The 15632-nt window shown below is 39.3% G+C and overlaps 8 protein-coding genes across 8 annotated transcripts; 3 read left to right on the plus strand and 5 right to left on the minus strand.

Moving 5' to 3' along the window:
• Positions 1-283: 283 nt before the first annotated feature.
• V1514DRAFT_329659 (ras family-domain-containing protein) lies at positions 284-1712 on the minus strand. Its single transcript, XM_066927383.1, has 4 exons — positions 1307-1712; positions 1105-1225; positions 765-1040; positions 284-705 (listed from the first exon to the last, which is right to left on the minus strand). The coding sequence occupies exons 1-4, from the start codon at positions 1313-1315 to the stop codon at positions 407-409; spliced, it is 705 nt and encodes a 234-aa protein (XP_066783888.1). The 5' UTR covers positions 1316-1712; the 3' UTR covers positions 284-406.
• Positions 1713-1857: 145 nt separating this feature from the next.
• On the minus strand, positions 1858-4387 carry V1514DRAFT_292862 (uncharacterized protein). Its single transcript, XM_066925357.1, has 2 exons — positions 3489-4387; positions 1858-3432 (listed from the first exon to the last, which is right to left on the minus strand). The coding sequence occupies exons 1-2, from the start codon at positions 4036-4038 to the stop codon at positions 2270-2272; spliced, it is 1713 nt and encodes a 570-aa protein (XP_066783889.1). The 5' UTR covers positions 4039-4387; the 3' UTR covers positions 1858-2269.
• Positions 4206-6157, plus strand: V1514DRAFT_362875 (phospho-2-dehydro-3-deoxyheptonate aldolase; the record flags this gene model as incomplete). Its single annotated transcript, XM_066929751.1, has 5 exons — positions 4206-4586; positions 4682-4742; positions 4886-5173; positions 5242-6006; positions 6144-6157. Exons 1-5 carry the CDS (start codon positions 4581-4583, stop codon positions 6155-6157), a joined length of 1134 nt encoding a protein of 377 aa, XP_066783890.1. The 5' UTR covers positions 4206-4580.
• Positions 6158-7012: 855 nt separating this feature from the next.
• Positions 7013-7551, minus strand: V1514DRAFT_267158 (uncharacterized protein; the record flags this gene model as incomplete). The annotated part of the gene is made up of 2 exons (XM_066924807.1): positions 7013-7069; positions 7123-7551. Coding segments are annotated over 2 exons (486 nt in total), but the record flags the coding sequence as incomplete, so codon positions are not given.
• A 234-nt stretch (positions 7552-7785) lies between these two features.
• V1514DRAFT_329668 (eukaryotic porin/Tom40) lies at positions 7786-9114 on the minus strand. Its single transcript, XM_066927384.1, has 2 exons — positions 8841-9114; positions 7786-8600 (listed from the first exon to the last, which is right to left on the minus strand). The coding sequence occupies exons 1-2, from the start codon at positions 8967-8969 to the stop codon at positions 7866-7868; spliced, it is 864 nt and encodes a 287-aa protein (XP_066783892.1). The 5' UTR covers positions 8970-9114; the 3' UTR covers positions 7786-7865.
• Positions 9115-9352: 238 nt separating this feature from the next.
• V1514DRAFT_319585 (uncharacterized protein) lies at positions 9353-11046 on the plus strand (the record flags this gene model as incomplete). The annotated part of the gene is made up of 3 exons (XM_066925950.1): positions 9353-9530; positions 9598-10303; positions 10365-11046. The coding sequence occupies 3 exons, from the start codon at positions 9353-9355 to the stop codon at positions 11044-11046; spliced, it is 1566 nt and encodes a 521-aa protein (XP_066783893.1).
• A 228-nt stretch (positions 11047-11274) lies between these two features.
• Positions 11275-14230, minus strand: V1514DRAFT_292876 (wings apart-like protein regulation of heterochromatin-domain-containing protein). The gene is made up of 2 exons (XM_066925358.1): positions 12877-14230; positions 11275-12824 (listed from the first exon to the last, which is right to left on the minus strand). The coding sequence occupies exons 1-2, from the start codon at positions 14125-14127 to the stop codon at positions 11736-11738; spliced, it is 2340 nt and encodes a 779-aa protein (XP_066783894.1). The 5' UTR covers positions 14128-14230; the 3' UTR covers positions 11275-11735.
• A 125-nt stretch (positions 14231-14355) lies between these two features.
• V1514DRAFT_329675 (clathrin adaptor complex small chain-domain-containing protein) lies at positions 14356-15601 on the plus strand. The gene is made up of 4 exons (XM_066927385.1): positions 14356-14557; positions 14604-14734; positions 14784-14950; positions 15145-15601. The coding sequence occupies exons 1-4, from the start codon at positions 14395-14397 to the stop codon at positions 15230-15232; spliced, it is 549 nt and encodes a 182-aa protein (XP_066783895.1). The 5' UTR covers positions 14356-14394; the 3' UTR covers positions 15233-15601.
• Positions 15602-15632: the final 31 nt, after the last annotated feature.

A 15632-nucleotide genomic window follows, 5' to 3' on the forward strand; every position in this document is an offset into this window, starting at 1 on the left:
CAACGTTACGTGCCTGAAGTGAGCGAGGTTGTGTTTCGCGCACACGCACATGACGCGTGCATCGTGATCTTGAGTACTGATTATCAGTAGAGTTTAAAAAAGTGATGAGACTTGTATTAGCCGGCATGATGTACACACAAGATTTGAACTTGACTGAAGAGAAGAGGCATGACGTGTTGAAATGAAATTGTTGGATTGTATCGATAGTATGCAGGCGGCAATGGTCTTTCAGTTTGGGCTGCATAATTTAGTGCCATGTTATAAACCCACAAATAATACCCACAGAATTATTTTGCATATACGTATCTATTTCTTTCTGTTATTTGAGCATCAACTTGTATTATGAATTTGAAAAAAAAACGACAAACCAAACAAAAACCAAAAATTCCAAAACGAAATGATAAAATTACAGGATAACACAACACCCTCCAGATCTTTCTTTCCGTTCAACTCCACTAGCCCGTTGTCCGGCAACATCGTGTCCATCAGAGGCACTGGTGCCGCTATTTTTACCACCTCCAGTACTTTTTCTTTTGGTTCCATTACCACTTCCGCTACTATCAATATTATTACCGCCGTCTTGTTCTCGATTATATTTTCTTATTTCCCGAACCAGGTTATAGAACGCTTCATCCACATTAATTCTTTGCTTGGCTGACGTCTCTATAAAACTACATTGGAACTGATTTGCTAGTTGTTTTCCCTCTGATTGATGAAATGTTAGAAAAAAAAAATAATTTAACAATATCTATTTTTGGTTTTACCTTGTTGTGAGACATCTCTTTCGGTTTCCAAATCACATTTATTTCCTACAACGATGATTGGGAAATAATCCTTATCCTTAACTCTGAGAATTTGTTGTTGGAAGGTTTTAATTTCTTCAAATGATGCACGAGATGTAATTGAGTATACCAGTAAAAACCCTTGACCTGCACGCATATATTGTTCTCTCATGGCTGAATATTCTTCCTGACCTGCCGTGTCAAGAACGTCCAATAGCGCAACTTCGTTATCAATCACACACTGTTTCCGGTATGAATCTGTCCCATTTTAGAAAATGCCACTTGAATTGGTGGAAAAAAAAAACATTTTATTTTGACTTACCTTCAATGGTAGGATCGTATTCATCGACGAAATGTGATTGAATTAATTGAATGGTTAACGCCGACTTGCCAACACCACCTCCTCCGACAACCACGAGCTTATATTCTTGTAAAAACTGAGACTGTATTGAATTCGTATTATTAGCTTGTCAAATAACAAACCAGTACCAATATCCGCAGACAACATATTCGAAGCCTCATACCTTTGACATGATACCTATAACTAACTGCCCCGTTTGTTAGCAGTAATATCTTTAATCAAATATCAAAGTTTAACCCGCTCTGACAAAAATCAAATACCGTAGGCCTTCTCCCTTTACCCTCCTTCTTTATCGATATAAAAAGTATTTTCCCTACCTTGCGCAATTATGGGAAAACACACTGGTAATCTGCTGTCAAATTTTCCTTTGTTGACTTCCTTGCGATGAACGATGTAGTAATAGGTGAGAAAAAAAATCAAATATTAAGATCTCCTCCAACTATCGTAGTATCCTGCAATCTAATGCGCTAGGGATTGCTTGAAGTATTTCCACTCCCTTTACTTTTGTATATTTTTTAATTCGCTGTGATAAGCAAATTGACCTGTTGTGCCGTTGCACCTAACTGCGGAGAGAATTGCACTTCACCCCCGTATTAGATTCGTAATGCATATCGTAATACACGCACATAACTAATGTACGCAGTTGAGGCCGGGTAAGTTATGATGGTTAAAAACGTAGTTATACGATAATAGAAGATGTTATGCTCTGCTTTTCTATATGCCTACGAGTTTGGTGTTTATTATTTATAGAATAATATAATAGGTAGCCGGGAGGGAGGGAGGCTTCAAGATTTCTTTTAAGAAGATAAAAAAAGATACAGAATTTGTACATTCAATTTTCTGCAAATAGCACAATTTTTAAAAACCAGAGAATTTTTTGCTACTTATAAGACAATTATTCTAAATTGATGTTATTCAAATTATAAATTAATTATTCATCAAGTAATGATGTATCGGCAATTTTTTGCGGCACCGAAGCAGAACAACGGCTTGTTATTAAACATTGCTTAACGATAACTCATTATCGTTCTAATGTCGGACATTCTGGCGTGAGAAGATCCCATTTGATTGAATTAAATCTAATAAATGATGATTTCATATGCGTTTTTGGTGAGCACATGCAAAACTAAGATACTACTCCAGGTTTCTGGCGTAATAAGGCAAACGTGTCGTCGACATACGACTGGGTGGTTACTTCAGCCCATTCCTGTTGTTGAACGCCGTCAATTAATCTCTGTACTTTGGTCTCGTCATCTTCAACCTCGTTCTCATCATCAAGATAGCCAATAGTAAACGCAGCCTTATTGCAGATTAAGATTCTTTTTCGGATTGAAAGATCTGAAGTATTACTTTCATCCGAGTCTCCCTGATTATTTTCAATATTATACTCGCTGATGGGCGTGTTAATCCAATTGCTTGAAGTAACCGACGAAAAAACGTTCCCGACTTTGGGAACGTTGAACAATACCGGCGCTCGCCAACCAATATTCCACACTCTAACGCAACAGTCATTTGCATCCCCAACTTCGGCCATATCGTAATTTACATACGAATCATCTGATGTTTTTGAATCTGCAGTTGTAATTAACAACAAGTTTGGATTTAATGGATGCCATTCCACCATTCGGACTCGCCGAACATGAACTAACACCGCAACAGGAACAGGCTCAGTCTTTAAAGACCATATCCATAGCGTGGTCGGCGTAGCATCGTATCTGGTAGCCAAAAATGTACCATTATGGTTAAACTCTAAAATTCCAACCCCAGTCTTTGGCGGGGCATCAACAGGGGTTGTTTTAATTTTCGGCGGTGACACAGGAAGCGAACGAACACGCTCGTACTTGGTATAATTTGGACCTGATATTGGTTGCTCGACGTATACAACATCGATGTCGACAGTTGCAGTGTGATTTAGAATTAGTGTTGGCGTGAACGTCAATGGTGCCAAACACCGAACGATGCCATCGTAGGACGCAATTGCTAACAGGCCTTGAGACGACCATGCAATGTTACACACCCCCAGAATTATATCATTGATTGAAAACATTCGGAACAGCTCACCTAATGCAGAAAATATCCCCACCTGATAGTTTGTCACATTGTCATATACGGCAATCCACTTGCCATCTAACGACCACTTAAATCCCTTCACATCATAAAAATTAGAAAGCCAAATTTGACTTAATATTGTTAATGATGAATGACTGCCTCCATATATGGTCAGTATGTCTTCGGATATTGGGCGCGATAAAATCGAAAAATGCCTCGTTTTGGGTTGAAATGAAAAGCCTAAACCACAGAAATGTTAAAAATCAATAAAAACAGCAACCACAACCTTAAGTTACCATTAAAAGTCGTAAATTTTGGTGAAATAATTTCCACGCTGTCACGATTTATCAATGACCAAATCGCAACCGCAACATGGTACTCTGAAAACACAACAATCTCATCTGGTGACCTTCCCCACTCAATCGATTTTACAGGCACGTTAGCACCCCAGCTTACTTGCCGTATGACAACAACTGATTTCAAGTCATCAATAGCGTTTAAGGATGTTTGCTCATCTGCCATATCCCAAACACGGATTTGCCCCTGATCATCGGCAGCAAATATGCGGTGCACCTCGTTCTCTTGGTCCAAAATCAATTGCCCGTTTGCAGGCACGTACCATTTAATAAACTTGGGCATAAATGAGACAGGCAATAAAATCTGCTTTTTGACCACAAGCGATCTTGATGATCGAATCACAATTTTGTGTCCCTGGCCGTCGCCATCACCTCCACTGCCACCGCCGACCTTGGTGAGTGTTGCTATGTACTTTCCAGAGTAAGATACTATAGGATAATATGTCCTCCTGTTCTCATTACTCCCTGCCACCAACTCGGATAATTCCATGGTCCGATTTTATTCAAAATTTTAACCGGATTGAAAAACGTTCCCGCGCGTGTTGAACCACAACAAAGCTGTTTACACACCGGGTTGGGGTTTCCTAGGCAACGGCCCTGAGCAACACGAAAGACGCGGTTTTTTTTTTTTTTTTTTTTTTTTTTGGATCGCCGGGCATTGCGGATCATCAAGACCACGTTTATCGGTGAAAATCAAGAATTGAAAAACTGCATAAGTGCTCATCATGACTTGTAACAGTGCGTGCTTATTCTCTCTTTGCTCGTGTCAGCTTCCGAACCTTCAACTCGTTCTTTGCCATTTCTATGCAGTGCAGTTGCGCCCTAAAGACCTATAAAAATGTCTCAAGTCTACTTTTAAATGAGTATTAAGGTTTTAAGTTTTAATGGAAGAAAAAATTTGAAAAAAGAAAACAGACTCTTCCTACTTTCAGCTATATTGAGCTTTATCAATTTTTCTTTTTTTTTTTGGTTTTGACGTTTATCTTGTTATTTCTATTTATATCCGATCTTTGCTATTTTTTGGTATAATTTATGACGGTACGTTGCTTTGCATTGGTAGAGTAGTACATGGTGGCGCGATGTGATATTGCTCGTTTTTGATAGACCCGGCCCGTTTGCTAATCGAAAATCAGAATTCCATGTTTTTGGAAAATGCTTATGTTGGTGATCGAGAGCGCGCTGAAGATTGGAGAAGTACGTTTTTTTTTGATTTCCTTTCTTTTTAATTTTGTGATTCTTGTTGGCATCAGATCGAGTTTTTATACAATACCAATTTTTTTTTGTTTGCAAAATGTCTAATAGCGGTGTGCAAAACGTACTAAATCTGGCCTTTACAGTTCGAGGGTATGATCCTTTGATGCCTCCGGATCTTCTTCAACATGAGATCAAACAGACCGAGCTTTCGAAAAAGAATGTGCACTTTGGTCGAGAGGAGACCTCCAAGATCTTAACTGGCGAATCTGATAAATTGCTTGTTGTCGTCGGACCGTGCTCTATTCATGATCCTGAAGCTGCTAAGGATTATGCTTCGCGGATTGCTCCTTTGGCGGAGAAGTACAAAGATGATTTGCTGATCATTATGAGAGCATATCTTGAAAAGCCTCGGACAATCACTGGATGGAAAGGTGAGAGAAATTTTAGATTGGCAAAAAGCTATATCATTGCTCATTAGCTAATATGTTTTTTTTTCTAGGATTAATTAATGATCCGGATATTGATGGTTCGTTCAGAATCAACAAGGGCCTCAGAATTGCGCGACAATTGTTTGTCACACTGACCGAGCAAGTCCCCATTGCTGGTGAGATGCTGGATACAATTTCACCTCAATTCCTTGCCGATCTTTTTTCAGTAGGTGCAATTGGTGCCAGGACTACCGAGTCTCAGCTTCATCGAGAACTTGCGTCTGGTCTGTCTTTCCCAGTCGGGTTTAAGAACGGGACTGACGGAAACGTTGATGTCGGGATCGAAGCCATGGCTGCCTCATCAAGGCCACATCACTTCTTATCAGTCACCAAACCAGGTATTGTAGCAATTGTGGGAACCGAGGGTAATGGAGATAGTTTCCTCATTCTTCGTGGTGGACGTCGCGGTACGAATTTTGATTCTGAAAATGTTGCACTGGCAAAGACAAAGCTTAAAGCCTTCACCAAGGATAAGCCGGTAGGCCGCAGAATCATGGTTGACGCCTCTCATGGCAACTCAAACAAGGATCATAATAATCAACCAAAAGTTTTAGAAGAAGTTGCAAGGCAGTTGAAGTTAGGAGAGGAACAGATCTTGGGCGTTATGGTGGAGTCGAATATCAAGGGCGGCAAACAGTCAATTCCTTCTGATCCAAGCACTCGCACGGGTGAGCTTGAATACGGAATCAGTATCACTGATGCATGTATTGATATTGAAACTACGGCGAATGTGTTGGAAGATCTTGCACAGGCTGTTCGTGTTAGAAGAGCCGTTCGTAACGGCGCACCGAAACCTGATGTTGCTTTGGTTCCCTACGCCTATGTGAAAAAATCTGAATTATCGGAAGTTGAAAAGAAATTAATTTCTGAATCAACTAAGGAAGAGAATGCAAAATCAAGTGAAAAAAGTAAGCGACAAATCGATAACGATGGCAAAGAGCCTACCAAGAGGACTCGTGCAGAATAAAAAAAAATTTTTTTAAAATAAATAGCGTATAATGACAGGCTTTTTTTTTATCTTTGTTGTTTTCTTTTGGGTGGTTGTGTATTTTTTCTTTTGAGTCTAATAACGGATATTATGAAAATAAATGTTGAATTGTTACAAGTTAGCTACTCAATCTATAAGTATGATTTAGATAAGAACGCCATATCCTAAAAGTTCAGATTGTACATATATATATATATATATATATACGCTATATCCATTCTGTTTACCCTCTAAAATTGTAAAAATCCATATGTTTACTTATTCTCGAAAGTTCTCCACGCCTAGCTCCAAACTCAACAAAGCAGTAATCGCCGGTTAGAAGTCCTTTAAGTTCTAATTGTGCTGCAAGTGAACCCTGCTAAACGGCATGCTTCTTATTTGACAATGCATTCAATCTCTTTTCCAACCCATCATGACTAAGTTGTCGATTTAGAATATCAGCATATCTAGTACCTAAAATCCGGGGCTCATAAAATCTTTCGACAAAGGTAATTCATTTCTGATATTCATCAAACATTATTTTTTTCTGTTCACGCTCTGTTGCCTTTCTTAAATCTTGCAAAACTTGTAAACCTCGTTGTACTGGGGGTAAAATTCGGTCGAGGTTGCTCGTTAGTTGTTGTATTTGGCCTAGGGGATGGAGTTTGATCTGCTTGCCGTCGGATTTTTTCTTCTTCTTCCCTCTTTCGTAAATTTTCTAATCGTAACTCACGTTCTCTCTGAATGCGTTCAAATTCAAACTCAAAACTAGATTTTGAAAAGTTTGCGCTTCGTTTTTCCTCTTTGGCCCTATTTCGTTCGTTTCGAAAGAGCTCGTATGCTTGTTGTTGCTTGACGTGTTTTTGAAAGTCCTGTCATATTTTAGTTAATGTAGATTGCGACAAAAACAACCAATATCGCTTACAAAATGAGGCACATCGTCATTAAGTCCTGTAGCATATCCTCCTCCTAAACCAACATTAAACGGATTAATAGGATGAGATGCACCACTCCTATGAGTTTTCTTGTTGTATTCTGAGCCCATTCGCTCTCTAGTTCTATTAAGCCCACTAAATCCTTTTCTTTTTTCACCTGGTTGTCTGTAATAAGTAGACTGTTCAGAGATGGTACTATTATCTCTGAGAGTTAGATCGTATTTCTTTTTGCTTTCTGTGTTCCCTAAAACAGCGTACGCTTGTGATATGGCTTCAAACTTCCGTCTTGCATGAGTACGTTCCTGAGGAGGCAGTAAGAGCGTTCGATCTGGATGAAATTTCTTCGACAATGCGTAAAATTTTGTCTTGATCTGAGCAGCAGTGGCACTCAACGGTAAGGCAAGCGCATCGTAATGCGTGTTGGATAGTAGTGACAGACTGACCCGAAATGGACCATGCATGCTCAAATTTAGATATTTGTTTTATCCTAATAAAAAAAATATGATTTAAGCGTTCATGTGATACTGATAATTTGCATTTCATTTGCATATCGAGGAGATGATGTACTTCGTGATTTTTAGACGGGCTCAGAATGTATTTACGGCAATCGCGAATCTAGCTATAGCACCATATTGTGCACAAAATTCTACAAATTTATAATGCCAATTAAAATAATAGTAATTATATTTCATTGAAATGTATGACCAAAAATCTAAAAAAATATTACAAGATTTTAGTTTTCGAAGGTGAACTGAACACCGGCCTTGTGGGCAGGCTCGTTAAGTCTCTGAGTATCAACGGAGATACCAAGACCAACCTTAACTCCTTTGTGAAGAGCCAAAAGGTAAGAAAGAGCAACAACACCAGCATTGTTAACTTTAGCTTTGGCAGAGCTGGCAGTGTCAATAGTGTACTTAGTAGCAAATTCGAAGTTGACCTGTTGGGTGGAAGTCCAGTCCCAAGTAGCCTTGCCACCGACCTCGACTGAAGGAGTAGCCTTGTGGTAGTAGGCAGCAGAGACAGCCGTGAGCTTCTCGGCTGCAGTCAAGGCGATACTGTAGGCAGGGGCATTGTAGCCAATGGCAGCAGCGTAGTTGGTGACACGGCCCTGCTTAACATCATAAGCAACCTGGCCACCAGCAACAGTACCAGCCTTTCCAAATGAAAAATTAGAAATGAAGTTAAACCTGTTCACAATGTCGGCAAAGACGAAAGTGGTGAACAATGGCTGTCTGTATCTCAAGTCAACCTTGAAGCCAGTAGTGCCGCTGGTGGGAACAAAGCTGGTCTTAACATCAGTCTTGAGTTTGGGAATGAACTCAGGAAGCTCGACCTTAACATCAACAACGTTCGCGGTGGACCAAGACTGGGTCAAGGCGATGTTGGACTTGGGGTCCGAGTACCTGACATCGAAGCTTCCAGAAACCGAGTTGTCCTTAGGGCTCGACTTTCCCTTGACATTAAAGGTCTAAACCAAAAACAATTAGAAATGTCGTCTAAAAATTTTGATAACCAAAATATGGATTAATGAAATAGACATGATGTTGATGCAACGCGGAGACCGCTGACCCGAGATTTAGAATCTCATTTTGCCGTAGAGCAATTAGATAGTATCCACCCAATACAATTGATGAAAACATTAAACCAATTGAAACAAAATAAAAGCCAATGAATGAATAACAGAACGAATTGAGCAAATTGGACTTACAACACCATTGTCAGCCTTGGTCTTAACCTCCACCGAAGCTGGGGCAGCGTGGAAGAAGTCTCTGCTCAAGAGATCATTAGGCTTCTTGGCAATATCAGAGTATGGCAGAACAGGAGTATCGGCGGCCATTGTAATCAAATCAAGGATAAAACTTTGGAGGGAACGTGAAGGAAATTGTAAAGAAATTGGGGAAGGTAACTATATATGTATTGGGTTTTTTTGCTTGCTTGTCCGCACCAATTGCGTGTTCCGCCCTGGTTGTTTGGAGATATTTCGTCGGCAATTGCGGCCACACCAATTTGGAAAGTTACAGCCTCAATTGAGAAACTGTATGTAGGTTTATGCGCAACCAACCGGCGTGGCAGAACCGGGCATGGTTTGAGGTTCTGGTTGCAAGGTTTTTGAAAATACCCTAAGTAGCTAGCCCTACTGATTTGGCGGTCAAGTGAAAATATTCCCACGCACCACCTTAAGCGTCACCATCATCAGAAGCATCACATTTACCATATCCAATGGACTCGGACGACAAGAGAACTAGGGAATACGATAGATACGACGCTGACCAGCACCGCCACCACCAGCGAGAGCATCGTGATCATCGGCGCGAATATCGGGAACGTGATCGTTCTCGGTCGCCGGTCGACAGGCACGCTGACTCGCAGTCCTCTCGTGATCGAATTGCTGCCGCGGGTATGCTTGATGCTATATTTTTTGTGCTATTAATGTTTTGTTTGTTTGCGTGTGCTAACAGACCTAGCTGCAATTGCCGATCGCATCAACTCTCAACTTCAAAACAAGTTCTCTGCTGCTCCTTCAGCCCCGTCATCGTCAGACTCAGTGAACCACCCAACGGCGACGGAAAATGCCAAACAGTCATCTGATGATTCAGATTTTACTTATGATATTTCCATAAACCACCTCAGAAACAGATACACTCTTACGAAAGGCCAGACGCAGGCATTGATCAAAACAGAGACTGGCGCTGACGTCACAACTCGGGGAAGATACTATCCAGATCCGTCACAGGCCACTCCGGAAGAGCCGCCGCTTTTTCTTCACATTACGGCTTTGTCGCAGGACGCCCTAGATAAGGCAATTCAAAAAATTAAAGATATTATGGAGCAGGATAATGCGCCTCAGCCAAGACGGAGAGACGAAAATACTAGCCATGGGGATGAACAACGTAATAACGATGGACGAAACAATGATGGTCGAAATAACGACGGACGATTTGTGCAGGCTCCGTACCGTCGCCCCAGATGGGTTGATGATCGGGTGCCGGTTGGACTGGAATACACACCCGGATTTAATGTCAGAAGCAAAATTGTTGGCCCTCAGGGTCAAAATGTCAAACATATTCAGACCGAAACAGGGTGCAGAGTTCAGATCAAAGGAAGAGGATCCCAATTTATTGAGCAGTCTACCGGCAGAGAGTCAGATGAGCCAACGTTTTTACATGTCATGTGAGTCTATATTCGTGTCACTTTAAGGGATCGGTTTGTTAATGTTATTATTTTTCTTTAGGGGTCCGGATGCGGAAAGCGTTGCTCGTGCGACTGATCTTGCCAAGGACTTGGTCAAGGCGATAACTGATGAATATAATGAATTCAAAGCTAATCCTCGACCTCGATTTAACAATAGTATTCGAGGGGGCGACCGGGGTGACAGAGGCAACCGTCGCGATGACAATAGAGGAGGCTACGGTGGTTTTAACCGTGCTGGTGGTAATCACCAGGCGTCACCTGAAACATCTGCTTCTCCTAATTCAGGGTCGCCATCGGCACAATCTAATCAACCTGATTATACTGCATATTATGCTGCCGTTGCTGCAGGGCAAGATCCATATGCTGCTTACGGTGGATATGAGGGTTATGTCAAATACTATCAACAATACTATGCGCAATACTACGCTCAATTACAACAACAAGGGTATGATGTCTCCCAACTTCAGGCACAAGCATCACAAGCAACACAACCAGGTCAACCAGGTCAACCAGGTCAACCAGGTCAACCAGGTCAACCAGGTCTACTAGGTCTACCATCAGAAATCTCACCTCCTGCTCAGCTTCAACAGACAGGACCTTCAGGGCAGCTAGAACAGCCAAATACTGATGATTACCCTCAGTCTTCGGCATCTTCTTCGAATGCAGCAGCACAGCCACCTCAAGGCGAATACAACGGAGTTCCACCCCCACCTGGTCTTTAATTGATTTTTTCTTTGTTTTTTTAATGCTAAATTTACTGTTTAATATTTGTGTATTTACTTTCTTTAGAGTCTCTTCAGTTTTTAAGTTTTGGAGCGACCAAGTAAGTATTATATTGAAAGCTGCGTAAGTTTTTATATTATCTTTTTGACTTTAATTATGTACAAGAATGAGTTTGTGTTTATTTATGATGTTTGATGTTTAAATTTACTAAAAGCTATTTGATTGCTCTATTTTTTTTGTCTAATGCAGGCCAACTCATGCTGTAGCAAAAGCACATTAACTAACAGATAATGGGTAATATGAAATATCTTGTTTGGTATCTGATAGTGGCACTATATGTCAAAATTTTAAAGCTAATTAAGAAACGTTCTTTTATCATACGGATAATTTGCGTACTAATATCAACTAGATCAAGTCAAAAGCGAATTAGTCAAGGCAAGTGGAGTATATGTTATAAAGGTCAGCCGTCTGTTTATCTGATTTTCGTAAGCGCCTGTGATTCCTGTCGTTTAATAACAGGTTGGCCAACTGTAACCCAACATCATAACTGTATATTGAAGTTATGATATCACACTAAATTTATTTTTGTCTTGATTACTTGCCTGGTCCTCGAAATAAATGAAGATAGAATTACAAAAATATTTAGATCATAGCATAATTACTAATTGTTTGCTGATCTTAATTTAAATTAATGAAGATGTAACTCCTGCAACACAGTAGAAATCCTCATAGTTAATCCTCGAGATCTATTTATGCCAAATTCTTGCTGTAACCGCAATGTCTGCTCTTTCAAACTTTCTAATTCACTTTTAATTCTCGCCGTCATATCCTCATCTATAGCAGACCGGACTGATGAATCTTTTATTAGCAGACTTCCAAGTATCAATGCTATATATCCTTTTATGTCATCTGTTAATGATTTTTCGGTAATTAACCGTTTTAAATGATGAAGGCGGTTTGCCAAAACCGTCCGTGAGGTGTAACCATCACTGAAGTTAACTAGTAATCCTAATGAAAACAGTGCAATATTATCATAAAGCTCGTCGCCGGAATCAGGCTTTACGCCTACAGTTTGATCAATAAAACTCAACAAAATCGAAGTAATTGCCTCTGTGGCCACAATATCGCAAGCAATATTACTAGAATTTGTAATTATAATTGCAAACCGAAGAAAATCTAATATTCTTTCTTCTGATGATTGAATGTGAATTCTGGGAATTAACAATAACAGGTCTCGCAGTGTGTTAAAAATTTCTAACTCATTTTTAACATCTTCATCCGAATTAAAAAGCATAATCTCAGAAATATTTTCCAATATGGATACGACTAAATGCAGTTCATAGCACGCTGTGTCAGCAATTTCGGTGGACTTCTTTGTAAGGAGATTCGGATCATTTTCCAAGATTAATTTCTTCAGTGTGATAAAAGACGCTTTCCATATTTCATCTATTCTTATTCTCTCAAGAGACACATTCTGTCCTTCGGTTAGTTTACGGGATACTTGTTCCAAGCTAGCCAGACCAATAATCCTTCTCGATACCAAACCTACAGAATTTGGCATCGTTTCTAAAATTTTGGAACATAAATCATTTACTAATGATCTTGATATCTTGCTTAAACCACATTCTCGAGAACTTACTACTGAATTGATATCGCTACCATCCAGGAGTAAAGAGTTAACAAAAGCAAGCACTGGACGGCCAATCAGTAATAAGATGGCAACTCCATCATCACTCAAAAAGCAAAATATAATATAACCAAGTGCAAAAGTTGAAACCTGTAAATTGTCAGGATAATAGTTTTATTTACATAGGAGTATATGACATTACCTGATCTGTTTCTGTCTCAAGTCTGTTGAGCACTCTATCGGCAAAATCTCCGGATTTGAATTGCATCAAAAATGATTTATCAGTCATCTTTATGGCTAGTTCAAGATACGCGGACCTTCTAGACGACAACAAGGCATCATCATTTAATTCTTCAAGTAAATAATCCATATCATCTAGAAATTTTGCATTTATTCCCGATGCTCTTAGCTCATGTATTGATTTAACTGCCAACCCGTTATTGTCGTCATCACTTTCTAGTTCATATGAATCTTTAACTGTTATTTTCGTCGAATTTGATGAAGGAACAACGAGATCTAACGAGTTACTAGGTGAGTCTTCCATAAAACTGCGTTGACTTCCATAGGTCAACTTCCTGCTTCTGACTATCGATGCAGTATAGGGGGTAGTTGAAGAACTTATATTACTAATTGATGGAGTTTCTATTTCTTGTGCCTGACTATGCTTATCAGGAATATATATGTTATGTTGCCTCGATATGCTAACTGCGGACTTTTGCTTCTCTTTACTGCGCGACGTCAGCTGGTCTCTAAGTTTTAGCGGTCTTTCAGCATTTTCATTATTTGGTGTTGTAGTCTCGGCAAGCTTCTTCCACAGCTCAGACTGTCGAATTGAGAGGCGAGGAGAGCGGGTACTGTTCATTTTCGACTCATTTTCTGAAGGTGTCCGTGGCGCAGGTTCCGGATCCACGAATTCAATGTCTTCTAACGGCGGCGGTGAAAGCCACTTATGTGGCGTTGATAAGGTAGGACTAAATGATCGTCGGCGTTGTGGAGTACGCGGCGGGTGTAATCGTTTTGTAGGAGTAGCATTTGAGCTTTCATCGATCTGATTCGTTGGCAGTGGCTGTAAATCAGAAACAAAAAGAGTTCTGGATTTGCGAGAATTTCGTGCTGATAAAAAATCAGAGTTGGTTATATCATGGACTTCAGAATGTTTCTCCTTCTCTTTGTATATATCATTATCATTATCATCTGATTTAGAAAGTTGGCGCGTAGGACTTAATGTTTTTTGCCTCTTCCTTCGAGTCAAAGAGAAAGAAGGAGAAACTACAATAGTATCCTCTATAATAAATTCACTGGCCTGTCTCGTTTTCAAAATGCTAGTAGGAGTTACTGGCTCTTTGCTATCAGGTGTCTTTCGTTTTGTAGGGGATGCAAAGTCGATTAAGGGCTTTGAAGTGGTTCTGCGTTTGCCGTATGTAGACGTAAATGGCGTACGCCTTGCAGACATTATAAAAATAAATTCTTTTAATAGATCAAACGCTATAGTAACTGGTAATCATCTTCATATCGAGTAATTGTGTTGAACTATAGTGATTTCCACGATTTCGTCGTTAACGTTATTATTGAATATATTGACATGGTACTTGAACAATAATACCTTATGTTTACCCGGCATGGCTCTATTGATTACATAACAGTGATGCTTCACCAGCCTAAACTCGCCTATAGCTAACTAAACTCATCTACGTATCTTAATCTGATAGATTGGAATAAGATGGCTGTTCAATATATTATTCTTCTATCAAGGCAGGGCAAGGTCCGACTGGCAAAGTGGTTTCTGACACTATCGCTTAAAGAGAAATCAAAGATCGTCAAGGATGTCTCGACCTTAGTTCTAGGTCGGCGCACTAAGATGTGCAACTTTTTGGAGTATAAAGGTACAGTAATGCACGCTAAAAATGTATAATTATTAATATCGCATAGATAGTAAAGTTGTGTATCGTCGGTATGCTTCGTTGTTTTTCATTGCTGGTATAGATTCAACAGATAACGAGTTGATCACACTTGAAATCATACATCGATATGTCGAACAGATGGATCGCTATTATGGAAATGTATGATCATGAGCAACATATTTTGAAAAATATTTACAATTTTTTTTAGGTTTGTGAATTGGATATTATTTTTAATTTTCAGAAGGCATATTATATACTCGACGAGCTATTGATAGTTGGAGAACTCCAAGAATCGTCAAAACGGGATGTTTTAAGACGAATATCTCAGCAAGATGCATTAGAGGAAGCTGAGACTGATGAAGAAAAGTTCAGCAGGTTAGGAATTTAAATTTTTATTTTTTCTATTTGTTTTTTCTTTCTTCCTTGTTTACCGTTTATTTTTCTACGTATATTATATAACTTTTCATGATTTTTGTGAAGTCGTTCATAAAGATACCACAGGATTTTTATTTGATTTTATATTTGATTTTGACATGGCCCTGATATGAACTTTTACTGATATGTCGTAGGCTTATGCCATATATCAACAACCTTCCAGGACTAACATCATATGACACGTCATCTACCTCTGCAACTAGAGACTTTTATAACGTTTAACATAGCATTTTGGTGTGGTTTCATTTAGCAGTTTGTCATCAGCAGTATTTATTTCCATGATTTTTCTCTTTTGAGATAGTATACAGACTGCGCGATTGGTTTAGGTTGTATCTTTTGATTGGATAGACAAACAGTAAAATTAACGGGATAAACGCAGAAAAAATGCTTAATGTGTAAATTATAACGCTAATGAGATTATTTGGTTTGTTCTTAATAGCTTGCATAAAGTCCCTTGTTTGTGTACTTCAACATCAACTTCTATTATCATAATATTTATTTAAATATATTAATATGATACCCTACTTTCCCAATTTAAGCTATCGATTTTATAGATATTACAACAGTGGATATCTGGAGATGATGTTCGCCTGTCGACTAGTTTATTCATGTAAAGTTTTAC

The sequence above is a fragment of the Lipomyces japonicus genome (assembly GCF_038497905.1).
Source record: "Lipomyces japonicus strain CBS 7319 unplaced genomic scaffold V1514scaffold_15, whole genome shotgun sequence".
Classification (NCBI taxonomy): Eukaryota; Fungi; Ascomycota; class Lipomycetes; order Lipomycetales; family Lipomycetaceae; genus Lipomyces; species Lipomyces japonicus.

Excerpts from the sequence above, each read along its gene's own strand:
- V1514DRAFT_292862 (XM_066925357.1), bottom strand. The coding sequence starts at position 4,038 with ATGGAATTATCCGAGTTGGTGGCAGGGAGTAATGAGAACAGGAGGACA. Across the intron at positions 3,433-3,488 it reads AAAATTTACGACTTTTAATG|GCTTTTCATTTCAACCCAAA; the intron begins GTAACTTAAGGT and ends TCTGTGGTTTAG.
- V1514DRAFT_329675 (XM_066927385.1), top strand. The coding sequence starts at position 14,395 with ATGGCTGTTCAATATATTATTCTTCTATCAAGGCAGGGCAAGGTCCGA. Across the intron at positions 14,558-14,603 it reads CAACTTTTTGGAGTATAAAG|ATAGTAAAGTTGTGTATCGT; the intron begins GTACAGTAATGC and ends AATATCGCATAG. Across the intron at positions 14,951-15,144 it reads GATGAAGAAAAGTTCAGCAG|GCTTATGCCATATATCAACA; the intron begins GTTAGGAATTTA and ends GATATGTCGTAG.
- V1514DRAFT_329659 (XM_066927383.1), bottom strand. Across the intron at positions 1,041-1,104 it reads ATACGATCCTACCATTGAAG|ATTCATACCGGAAACAGTGT; the intron begins GTAAGTCAAAAT and ends AAAATGGGACAG. Across the intron at positions 706-764 it reads AAGAGATGTCTCACAACAAG|AGGGAAAACAACTAGCAAAT; the intron begins GTAAAACCAAAA and ends TTCATCAATCAG.
- V1514DRAFT_329668 (XM_066927384.1), bottom strand. The coding sequence starts at position 8,969 with ATGGCCGCCGATACTCCTGTTCTGCCATACTCTGATATTGCCAAGAAG. Across the intron at positions 8,601-8,840 it reads CCAAGGCTGACAATGGTGTT|ACCTTTAATGTCAAGGGAAA; the intron begins GTAAGTCCAATT and ends TTTTTGGTTTAG.
- V1514DRAFT_292876 (XM_066925358.1), bottom strand. The coding sequence starts at position 14,127 with ATGTCTGCAAGGCGTACGCCATTTACGTCTACATACGGCAAACGCAGA. Across the intron at positions 12,825-12,876 it reads TTGAGACAGAAACAGATCAG|GTTTCAACTTTTGCACTTGG; the intron begins GTAATGTCATAT and ends GACAATTTACAG.